Below are 12,762 nucleotides of genomic sequence, written 5' to 3'. Positions count from 1 at the left end.
AAAAGGAAATGAGTGGTTGCTTAGGGATGGTGGGAAGGGACAGGAGGGAGGGATTACAAAGAGGATGATGAGTATGTTCATTGCCATGATTATGGTAATTTCATGAGTGTATGGATATGTCAAAATGTATCAGATTATATGCTTTAACAATATACAGTATATTGTATGTCAGTTATACTTCAATAAAGCTATTGAAAGAAAGACAGGAGGAAGAAAAAAGTCTGAATGGCTGACTTAGGAAGTTATTTAACCTTTATTGGGCCCCCAGTAAATAAATTATCAGTTTTGTTCTTTTTTAAATGTGTTTTTATTGCTTTAGAGAAAGAAGGGGGTGGGGAGAGAGGGAGGGAGGAAGAGAAAGGGGGAGGGGGAGGGCAGGGAGAGGGGGAAGGGAAGGGGAGAGAAACATCAATATGAGAGAGAAATATCAGTTGCCTCCCGTACCCACCCCGAGGCTAGGGATTGAATCCACAACCCAGGTATATACCCTAACCAGGAATCATACCAGTGACCTTTTGGTGCACGGGACAACACTAAACCAACTGAGCTACACTGGCCAAGACAGCTTATCAGTTTTGAGAGTTAAATGAGATAATGTATGCAAAATCCTTAGTGCATAGTACTTTCTTTCTCATTAACTCTTTCAAGAAATATGAGTATCTAGATGTACAAGGCTCTGTGCTAGGTGCTGGGACACAAAATACTATATACTGTTCCCTTTATAGGGGAACAACAACAAAAAAGTAACAAAAATGAATAATCAAAAATTTTATAAATACTAGAAAAAGCTATATGATGTTGAAAAAGATTATAATAGGTGCTTTTACCTAGTCAAGGCATTAATAAAAGGATTCCTGGCAAAATGAGCACAATTCTGAGCTCTAAAAAATAAGCAGGTATTAACTAAGTGGAAACAGGACTAAACATGTACAAAACCCGGACTAGAAGAAGCCTGTCAATAATATGGCCAATGTCCCTGGAGAGGAAAGAGTAGACTGGTGTAACCTAAAATCTGAAAAGCAGTTTCAGGTCAGACTATGCAGGCGTACCTTAAGAGCAACAGGAAGCCTTTGAAATGTTTTAAACAGGAGAAGTAACAAACTGATCTGTAGTTTTTAAAAAGTACTCCAATTATAGTGCAGAGAATAAATTGCAGGATAACAAGAATGAATGTAGATAGACCAGTCAGGGGCTATCACTGCAGTTCAGGCAACAACAATGGATTAGATTATAATATCATCTTGGATTAGGATAATGAAGTTACAGGTTCGTTCTATCAAAAAATGTTTACTGGACTTCCGGTCAAGATGACGGGTAGGTAAATGCAGTACTCACCTCCTCCCACAACCACAGCAAAATTAAAGTAAACAACAGAAAAACCATCATTCAGAACCACCTGAAATCTGACTGAATGAAAGTCCTACAACTAGGGATTTAGAGACTGGCAGGAGGGGTGGAATGGACCTTGGTTCGAATCTTGGCCTCACCTGGACACCTCCAAGGCCAGCACAAGTAGCAGCTATCTGCATATTACTTTGTTACTCATGTGGGGTGGCCCCGGGCAGAAAAAAAGGCAGCGGTTGACCTTGGCCTGTACCTCCAAGAAGGCTCCAGAGCCAGCCCACCCAGTGGACAGCCTCAGAACACATCGAAACATCACCACCCAACCATATCCACAGGTGACACACTCAAGGGGCAGATTCAATGAGCGCCAGAGCCCCACTGAAGTAAATCCTGCTCTGTGGGGTGGGCACCTGCACAGCTCCAATCCTTACAGCTGACCTGCCTGGGGGTAAATCCCTCTCACTGATGTGCCAACAGCAATCAAGGCTCAACTAGAAGAGTAGGGTGTAAACAGCCCGCATAGGGAGGGAAGTGCACTTCAAGTGCCCAGCTTGTGTGACAGGGAGGGTGTGTCACGGGGCCCTACAGAACACCTACTACATTAGGCCACTCTACCATGCCTGGGAGATGTAGCAGCTCTATCTAATACATCGAAGCAAACACAGGGAGGCTTCCAAAATTAGGAGACAAACATGTCCCAAATGAAAGAACAGAACAGAACTCCAGAAAATAACTAAACAAAATGGAAATAAGCAATCTTCTAGATCAGTGGTCGGCAAACTCATTGGTCAACAGAGCCAAATATCAACAGTACAACGATTGAAATTTCTTTTGAGAGCCAAATTTTTTAAACTTAAACTATATAGGTAGGTACATTGTTATTAACTTAATTAGGGTACTCCTAAGGCTTAGGAAGAGCCACACTCAAGGGGCCAAAGAGCCACATGTGGCTCGCAAGCCACAGTTTGCCGACCACGGTCCTAGATGAAGAGTTCAAAACACTGGTTACAAGGATGCGCAATGAACTTAGTGAGAGCTTCAACAGCATAAAAAGGAACAGTCAGAAATGAAGGATACACTGTCCTGGCCGGTGTGGCTCAGTTAGTTGGAGCATCACCCCATACACCAAAAGGTGGCAGGTTTGATTCCCGGTCAGGGCACATACCCAGGTTGCAGGTTCAATCCCCCAGGTGGGGCACGTGAGTATGGCAACCAATCAATGTTTCTCCTCACATCAATATTTTTTTCTCTCTCCCTTCCTCTCCCTAAAAATAAATAAAGAAAAACAATTATTATTTTTAAAAAATAGAAATGAAGGATACACTAACTGAAATGAAGAATAATTTACAGGGAATCAACATTAGAGTAGATGAAGCCAAGAATCAAATAGTGATCTGAATTATAAGGAAGCAAAAACACCCAATCAGAACAGTGAAAAAAAAAAAAGAATCCAAAAAAATGAAGACAGTGTAGGAAACCTCTGGGACAATTACAAGCGTACCATCCAAAATTCACATCATGCAGGTGCCAGAAGGATAAGAGAGCGAGTGAGAAATTGAAATCCTATTTGAAAAAATAATGACAGAAAACTTCCCTAACCTGGTGAAGGAAATAGACATAGAAGTCAGGAAGCACAGAGGCCCAAACAAGATGAAACCAAAGAGGCACATACCAAGTCACATCAATATTAAAATGCAAAAGGTTAAAGACAAAGAGAGAATTTTAAAAGCAGCAAGAGAAGAGCAGTTAGTTACCTACAAAGTAGCTCCCATAGACTGTCAGCTGATTTCTCAACACAAATTTTGTAGGCCAGAAGGGAGTGGCAAGAAATACTCAAAGTGATGAAAGCCAGCATGGCTCAGTGGTTGAGCACTGACCTATGAACCAAGAGGTTCGATTCCCGGTCAGGGCACATGCTCGGGTTGTGGGCTCGATCCCCAGTATGGAGCTTGCAAGAGGCAGCCGATCAAGGATTCTCTCTCATCATTGATGTTTCTATCCCTCTCTCCCTCTCCCTTCCTCTCTAAAATCAATAAAAATATATTTTAAGAAATAAAATAAAATAAATGAACAAGCAGAAGAGAAACAGACTCATAGATACATAGAACATTTTGATGGCTGCCAGATGGAAGGGGGTTGAGGGAATGGGTTGTTACAGAAGAGTCAAAGAAATGTATAATACAGCACACAGAATATAGGTAATAATATAATAACTATGCATGGTGTCAGATGGGTGTGAGATTTATCAGGATGATCACTTAGTGAGTTATGTAGTGTTTAATCACTGGGGTGCAGACCAGGCTAATATAATAATGTGTATCAACTGTAATTGAAAAATAAAAATTATTTTTAAAAAATACATTTATTGAGGGTCTACTAAAGAGGCAAGCAGTCCCCCAGGCGCAGGAAATAGAGTAATAAGCAAAAACAACACACACAAAAAAACCCTACTCTTATGAGATTTATATTCTAAGATAGACAAATAAATAAGTAAAATGTTGCTTCTATTAGATGGCTTAAGTTTTATGAAGAAAAATAAAGCAGGGAAGGGGGCGTGGAAGGAGGGGTTGTCTCACTGCTCACAGAATCATAAAGGGATTAGATTCTAGGCAAAGAGATGGCCCAGGAGTCCTGGACTTCTTATGGTTACTGATATAAACAGGGTTAAAAGGCATGACTACTGCCTAATGGTGTCAAGGTAGTTATAGTAGTGATGCAAGTGTTGGTGCAAAAGGCAGGTTAGGAGACATGTCAGAGATGCAGAGTTCTGGGGCCTCTCCTTTACACCTGCCAATGATGACATAGAAGCCAGAGAGAGATAGCTTTATCCATAGTATTTAGAGCTTTTGGGTTCCCTCTTAACTCCAGTAGGTGGAAGCCATAAGAGGACTGGTGTTACATAAAAAGTTTGTTCTCCATTTTCAGTTAACTGTATGAAGACAGAAGTTGTATCTTTACCACTATACACCCAGAATCCAAACAAGGGTCTGACACACAGCAGACATTAGATATATATTGTTGAAAGAATAAATGAAGTATTGTATCTAAAGGCATATATCCCTCTATAATCAAGGTAAAGACTTTAAATGTATTCATATAAAAATCATCAAGTGGGCCCAACTACAAAACAACTTTAATCAAATAAAATTATAATGATTTTTAATAGTTTCTAAATTAACTAGTATATTATAAAGTCTTAAAGGTAATCATATTTTGTAATTTTGCAGAATTTAAAAATACATACTTAGGGCCTCTTTAAAAATAAAAGTTATAATAATAATTAAACTACAACAGAGGTGGGGAACCTTTTCTCGGCCAAGGGCCATTTGGATATTTATAACATCATTCGCAGGCCAAATTATCAACTTAAAAATTAGCCTGCTATATTTGGTCAAACATTTAATTAACTCACCCCTAATGCTTTGGCAGGGCCACACCAAATGATTTCGCAAGCCTTATACAACCCACAGGCTGAACATTCCCCATCCCTTAACTACAAGTTCAGAAAACTTAGTCTTTTCAAATTATTTTAGTATGTTTTCTTTACTGACATGTTTATTTAAAGAAATTGTAATATTTTATTCTTCAAAGTTCCTCAATTTTTCTATTGTATCACCTTGCTAGCACATTCAATGAAAAATATTTTCAGGCAGTGATATATAAATCAGTTTAACAATGCAAATTAGAGCCACTATTTAGCCCTCAGTGTGCAGATCACAGATAACCATTACTTTAAAGTATAACTATAGTATACTTTTAACAACTGTACTTGAATACAATAAAAATGTTCTCATTTATATTCTAAAATTTAACTTGTAATAAACTGTTAAATGACATGAAAAAATACATACCTTTCTCTTACAAAATCTGCTAGCTCTTTTGTCGATATCTGTCCATGTTTCATATTATGGTAAAGAATATCAAAGCCACTATTTTTTTCCCCCTACAATTTAAAAAGATTTTTAGTTTAATAAAAAAAAAAAGAGAGAGAGATCAAAATAACATTAACAAATATGCAATTCTGACAGTCAGGTAAGCTATCTTTCCTAAATTTAACCATTGTTGCTCACTGTAAGACTTTAAACTGTATCAAATGAATATTGTAAGGTTTCATAAAGTTTATATTTATTATATACTAGAGGCCCAGTGCATGGATTCGTGCACCCGTGGGGTCCCTCAGCCTGGCCTGCACCCTCTCCCAATCCAGGATCCCTCACGGAATGTCGGACTGCCGCAGGCCTGCGGGAATCAGGCCAAAACCAGCACTCCGACATCCCCCAAGGGATGTAGTAGTGTGTGAAGCGGCAGGTGGACAGGGAGGAGCCCAAGCCCAGGCTGGGCCATGCTGCTCCCGCTCATCCCAGCACCACTGCACCTGCTGCCGCCGCTGCTCAGTAAGCTCACTGAGCAGCACTCCCGCTGTGGGAGTGCACTGACCACCAGAGGGCAGCTCCTGCATTGAGCGTCTGGCCCCTGGTGGTCAGTGCACGTCATAGCGACCAGTCGACCGGTCATTCAGTCATTTGGTCGCTTAGGCTTTTATGTACATAGATGCAATCATGTATATATGCATACTCTATAATCACTCATAAGGGTATATTAATGAAACTAAGTCTGAAATTTTAAGGAATAATATGTAGTATAATTTAGAAAAGATAACCATGGACCTCTTTAAATACATTACTAAATACCAAAATTCAATTCCTTGAATAGGCATTAAGGGATCCCTAATAATTTAACACAGCGATTTTCAATCAGTGTGCTGCAAGAATTTCTAAAACATACAATACTTGACTATTTAGTCAGGGGCACTGACCTCTTTTCCCTTAAATCATCAAATTAAAAAAAAAAAAATGACAACAGCCAACACAACAAAAGCCGTCCAGGGTGAATGAATCAAAATTACACCTATTTTTTGGCAGATCCACAAAAAATATATTTTTTGGTGTGCTGCAGAATTTTAGTAAGTGTGCCATCAGATAAAAAGGTTGAAAATCACTGATTTAACTCAAAAGTCTGTACTTTAAAATTACTAAATCTTGACATCTTAGTCAAGACAGCATATTACTAATCATATAAGCACTGAATACAAGCTCCTTTATAATTGCTAATATGAGTCTTTCAGTAAACTTAAGCAATTTGAGAAGTGAGAAAGTAGATAAAATTTTAAAAAGAGCATTAACAGTCTATTAGCTAGTCCTCAACTAATGGGAAATTAAGAGAACCAGACCACTACACAATCCTACAAAACCATTAGTTATTTAATCCAATAAATGCTAAGTTAGCTAGTCATAGCAAAGAAAACATTAGAAATATCAATGTTATAGGTGAAGTAAAAGACTATCAATAAACCAAGCTCAACAACTCTCTTCACAAATGTCAGTGTTACTTTTCTTCAGTGAAAATAAAGAACGGAACATATTTACTGGAAATAAAAAGCAATATCATAAGCAAGTGTTATGCAACCTGAAACCTAATTTTTCCAAAGTTTGCCAAAAACAGGAAACATATTATAGGAACTTCCAGTTATGTTGATGTGATCCCTAATAAACTTGTCAACTAATATACCAAGTAATTAGCTTGCCATACATACAATTAAAATGTCATATTCGAATACCGGGTGCTGTAAGCTTTAAAAAAAAAAAAAAGCTATATTCATAAGGAGATAATATCCTTAACATTATGAATAGCCACTTTCAATTTTCAGGAAGAATGTAACATTAGCTCTAGTCGGTTTGGCTCAAGGGATAGCGTGTGGGCCCGCAGACTGAAGGGTCCCAGGTGCGATTCTGCTCAAGGGCAGGGCACGTACCTCAGTTGCAGGCTCGATTCCTGGCCCTGGTCATAAACTACAGTCTCTTATGAATCCAAACACATCCATTTGGCTTCTACAACTTTTTCATGTTTAAGATAAATATAAAGTTTATTACCTAACTCTAGTTTTTATTTTCCCTGGCTTTTGCATGCAAATTTATTCCAGCCAAAATAAGAACATTTTTTGAAATAACCATTATCACTAGTCTATAGCAAGTGAAAATAACATCACGCAGATTTGTAAATAAAATTACAAATAATAACAGGCCTGAAACTTCTGATGGATTCATCCCGTTATTTGACCGTAATATAGAAATTACAAATGATTAGAGGACCCACCAACTCTCATAATATGAATCCTGAAAGAAACAAACCTGAAATCTAAAACCTTAAAATCCAAAGTCTAAAGCTCTTATGCCCCAAATTTCTCCCCTAACATACCTACTACTTCTCATTTGCAAATAATTCTAACAAGTCCAGGTTATCTGAGTTCCCAAAGTGTATTATGCATATTTAAAGGCAAAAATGGAAAAGAGCTGAGAGTGAAGGGCTATTTAAACCAGCACACAGACCTAGCTGGTTTACCTCAGTGGACAGAGTGTCAGCCTGTGGACTGAAGGGTCCCAGATTCGATTCTGATCAAGGGCACATGCCCAGGTTGTCGGCTCGATCCCCAAGGTTGTTTGAAAGAAAGAAAAAGAGAAGTTGGGAGATTCCCTTTTTCTCTTGAAGAGTAGTTTTGCTTGGTTTTGTCTTTTCTTAACAAATTGGTTCTTGCTACCTCAATTTCTGAAAGTTGGTATCTTCCTAATAAGAGCAATATATTTTTAAATTTCAGTTTGAAATAGCTGTAGATTTATAGGAAATGGCTGAAAAATGTACAGGAAGGTTTTATATATAAGCAAGATTTTTTTTCTAAGTTGGTCAAATCTTATTCAGTTAGAAAAGTCAGCTTTCCCTAACAGTTGGATATGGTTGCTATTTATGTTCATTGGTAACAGATGACTGCAGAAATCATAATGACCCATTCTTCTATGGAGGCCTGATACTGCTTTTTCTTTTTTTAGGTAAAAAAAGTAAATTGGATTGAATTAAAAAGGGAGGTGCAAAACAGTATCCCTAATCAAATTTCATTTTCTCTGAAAAAAATAACATGTTGTATATACAGGGTTGGGCAAAAGTAGGTTTATAGTTGTGAGTATGCAAAACACAGTTTAATCTTGAATTATTATTTATTAATTATTTTATTATTTTCCATATGAACAACTGTAAATCTCTGCCCCACCTTGTACTTATACAAAACGAGTCTAAAAGCATATACAGCAAACTATTAACAGCAAATTATTTCTGGAAAGTGGAATAATGAGCATAGATTAACTTTCCAATAAAAAGTAAATAAACCAAGTCTTCAATATATAAGAGTTAAGAGCTATCATGACAGTTTTAAAATGCAACTTTCTTCCAAGTTTACCACAACTATTGATATCAAATTTTGCTTATCAATGACTGTTTTTTTCCTTCTGCTCAAATTTTTAAATTATTCCTTTTTTACAACAGTTTTATTGAGATATAATTCACACACCATATAATTCACCCATTTAAAATCTGTACACTGTAATAATTTTTAGGATATTTATAGAGTTGTACAACCATCACCACAATCATTGTTAGAACATTACTATCACCCACCCAAGCAAACAAAAAACCCCCATAACCAAATACAAGCATACCTCAGAGATACTGTGTGTTCAGTTCCAGACCATCGCAACAAACTGAGTATCGCAAAAAAACAAGTCGTAAGCTTTATGCTGGTGGAGGGACTTGCCTCCAATTTATAAAAAACACAACATCTGTGAAGTGCAATAAAGCAAAGCACAAAATGAGGTACACCTGTGGCTAGATTTTTAAGAGTATTTACTAATCAGTAATGAGCTTCTTTTCAGGTGGTTAATTCATTAGTTTAACAAGTAAATACATATGTCCACAAAGACATCTGTACAAGAATGTTTATGCAGCATTAATCATAATAGCCAAAAGATGGAAACAACCCAAAAGTCCATTACCTGACAAATGAATAAACAAAATGTGATATAGCCTTGAACTAGAATATTATTCAGCCATAAAAGGAATAAAGCACTGATATATGCAACAACACTGATTAACCCCTAAAACATTATGCTAAGAGAAAAAAGCCAGTCACACAAGACCACATACTGTAATGATTCCATTCATTTTAAAAGTCCAGAATAAAAAAATAAAGAGAAAATAGATTAATAGGTCGCTTGGAGGTTGGAGGTAATGTAAGAGATGATAAACGGTACAGGATTTCTTTTTGAGGTAATGAAAATGGTTTTAAATTGATGATGGTTGTAAATATTATCAAAATTGACTGAATATTACCAACAACCACTGAATTGTATACTTTAATGAGTGGATTACATGGCATGTAAAATATAGCTCAATAACATTACCCAAAAAGTTCAGTAAATAATATTTTTATCTTCTTTAATCAATAAATTCTTGCAGAGAAACTTTTCAGTATTAACCGACAAAAACATTAACACCATTGCTGGCTCAAGGAGAACAACTGCTAAGTCGGTTTGCACAAGATAGCATCTTTTATCTGCTCATCTTAATGCACTTTACAAAGAGGTATCACTTTCACAGAACATCCACTACCGTCGACCTGGGGCAAATAAAATTGTCCTATAATCCAATATAAATAAGTTTTAAAAAACTCTGGATAGCCCAGCCAGTGTTATCAGTTGAGCATGGAGGTCAGAGTTTGTTTCCCTGGCAGGGAACATGCCTGGTTTGTCGGCTTGATCCCCAGTAGGGGGATGTGCAAGAGGCAGCTGATCAATGATTCTCTCATCATTGTCTTTTTCCCTCTCCCTTCCTCTCTGAAATCAATGAAAACTTTTTTTAAAATCTTTGTATATTCCTACTATGAAATAAAAAAAAAAGTTTTGCCATCCTTTGAAGATGAAAGTCCAGAATCATACTTCCTCTTACCACTCCAATTTAACTAAGACGACTACAGTTAACAGTATGATGTATTACCAGTCCAAATTTCTTTTCTCATACATACAGTAACATGCTACTATTTAATATGAAAATGAGGTCTACTATGCATATTGTCTTAGACCTAAATTATCATCTGAACTGAAATGTAACTGAAAAGATAACCTAAGGTCACAAGTCACTGAAAATGTTCAGATTTTTTTCTAGCCTAATACAGTCTACAAGTAAGACATCCTTGAAATATCAAATTAAAAAGTTTAAATAAATCATCAAACTTATTTTAGAAATCCAAAGGCACCTTTATCTTTTTCTGGTTGATTTTATAGCACAACTTTATACCTAAAATTTTTTAATAGATTATAAAATACAATCTAACATATTTCCACTTGAAGAGAAATGAATATCTCTATTTAAATGGCTATGAAATTCCCATTTTAACTAAAATGGAATTCAAATACCTAGGTTTTAAGAGCCGCAAAAATAGTAGGAAAGCATAAAGCTATAAACCCCACAGATTTTTAATTTCTTGATTTTAGAGAGAAAAGAAGGGAGAGAAACATCGATTTGTTGTTCCATGTATTTATGCATTCATTGGTTGCTTCTTCTGTGTGCCCTGCTTGGAGAGCAAACCTGCAACACTGGCATATCAGGATGATGCTCTAACCAACTGAGCTACCCAACTAAGCTACTGGCCAGGGTAAACCCCACAGATTATAGTTAATGGTTTGAAACTTCTCTTTCAAAGAATCTTTTAAGGGCAACAGTAAATTAAACACTTCAATTTTGATGAGTCCAAGAGCTGAAAAGTAGGCAAAAGATAGTGTAGACTGTATGAATTAAAAAGTTGATTTTACCCATTTTCTTTTTCAATTAAAAAAATATATATTTGGGGGGGAGGGAAGAGAAAGGTCAGAAGTTACTGTCATGTGAATAACAACAACATGCCTAACCTTCCTCTGAACTCCAGACAGCTTAAATAAATGTCACTTCCTACCTCTCTACATTCTCCTTTTACTCTAGCACTTACCAACATTTATTAGCTAACCTTGGATAAGTCACTGCAAAGTATAGCATTAATACATTTCTGATGGTCTCATTTTATTTGACTTCTCTGAAAAACAAAATAAAACATTTAACCAATTCTGAAGATACTCTTTCTCCTTTGACGAATGGCCCCTCTACTGAAGAAGCTTCTAGACCAGCGGTTCTCAACCTGTGGGTCGCGACCCCTTTGGGGGTCGAACGACCCTTTCACAGGGGTCGCCTAAGACCATTGGAAAACACATATATAATTACAAATTGTTTTTGTGATTAATCACTATGCTTTAATTATGTTCAATTTGTAACAATGAAAATACATCCTGCATATCAGATATTTACATTATGATTCATAACAGTAGCAAAATTACAGTTATGAAGTAGCAACGAAAATAATTTTATGGTTGGGGGTTACCACAACATGAGGAACTGTATTAAAGGGTCGCGGCATCAGGAAGGTTGAGAACCACTGTTCTAGACACTTTTGATAGGAATTCAACAAATATACAAAGACAGCCTTCCAGTACCATTTTTGCCTTAAAAACTGCTAGGAAAAAAAGAATAAAACACATTCAAGCTGTTTTTCACACATGATCACTAAAAGGATTCTGCAGAACTATTGACAAGATATTACTAAAGCAAAAAAAAAAAACTGATTATAATATGTAAAATGAGCCCAGCCAATGTGGCTCAGTGGTTGGGCATCGACCTATGAACCAGGAGGTCACGGTTGATTCTTGGTCAGGACATATGCCCAGGTTGCTGGCTCCGGTTCCTACTGGGGGGCATGCAGGAGGCAACTGATCAATGATTCTCTTTCATCATTGATGTTTCTATCTCCCTTTCCCTCTCCCTTCCTCTCTGAAATCAATAAAAATATTTTTTTAAAAAAAATGTATGTAGAATGAGCACTGCTCAGCAGTCAAAACTACTCAGTGCAGGTGCAAAAGTTACTCAAACACATTTGTTGGTTGACTGATGAGTTTTAATTATAACTCACCTCTTCCCAGTTAGTTAAATCCTTAAAGCCATCTAATAAATATTACATATGGATTCTACAAAAATAGCAGATGCAAACAGTTGAGAGATAATTTTCGTTTTTATATCTTTCAAATTTTCTGTAATCTGTAAAAAATGTAATTTTCATTACTCTCAAAATGAAAATAATAAAACTTAACAAGTTCAGCTTTCTCAAAAACTCTTCAAGCTATACTTGAAAAGACACTGAAGGCTACCACTTAAACTGGCATCCTGTATACATTAGTACTTAAATCTCAAGTCCTCATAATGCTTAAGTGAAAAAACAAAACTAGAAGTAACCTAAATGTCCAAAGGGACGGGGTTTTTAAAAAAAATTATGGCCTCTCTATTCCACAGAAACCTATGGAGTCACTAAAAACATATTCAAGAATACTTAATCACATGAGAAAAATGCTTGGTATCATTTGAAAATTATAAGATACAAAACTATATAGTATCCCTAATCGGTTTGGCTCAGTGGATAGAGCGTCAGCCTGTGGACTCAAGGGTCCCAGGTTCGAT

General features: G+C 36.6%; 1 protein-coding gene across 2 annotated transcripts in view; it reads right to left on the bottom strand.

The window, feature by feature from the left end:
• FCHO2 (FCH domain only 2) overlaps positions 1-11,234 on the bottom strand; it is a 105,945-nt gene extending 94,711 nt beyond the window's left edge. For both annotated transcript variants that reach the window (XM_014549582.1, XM_005858013.2), the window contains exons 1-2: positions 11,210-11,234; positions 5,196-5,287 (exon numbers count right to left, since the gene is read on the bottom strand). In XM_014549582.1, coding sequence (XP_014405068.1) covers positions 5,196-5,287; positions 11,210-11,215 — 98 coding nt within the window. In that variant the 5' untranslated portion in view covers positions 11,216-11,234. The remainder of the gene's footprint in view (positions 1-5,195; positions 5,288-11,209) is intronic.
• Between the last annotated feature and the right edge of the window lie 1,528 nt (positions 11,235-12,762).

This window comes from Myotis brandtii, unplaced genomic scaffold (assembly GCF_000412655.1).
Source record: "Myotis brandtii unplaced genomic scaffold, ASM41265v1 scaffold115, whole genome shotgun sequence".
NCBI lineage: Eukaryota > Metazoa > Chordata > Mammalia > Chiroptera > Vespertilionidae > Myotis > Myotis brandtii.
This window is presented reverse-complemented; position numbering and strand designations above follow the sequence as displayed.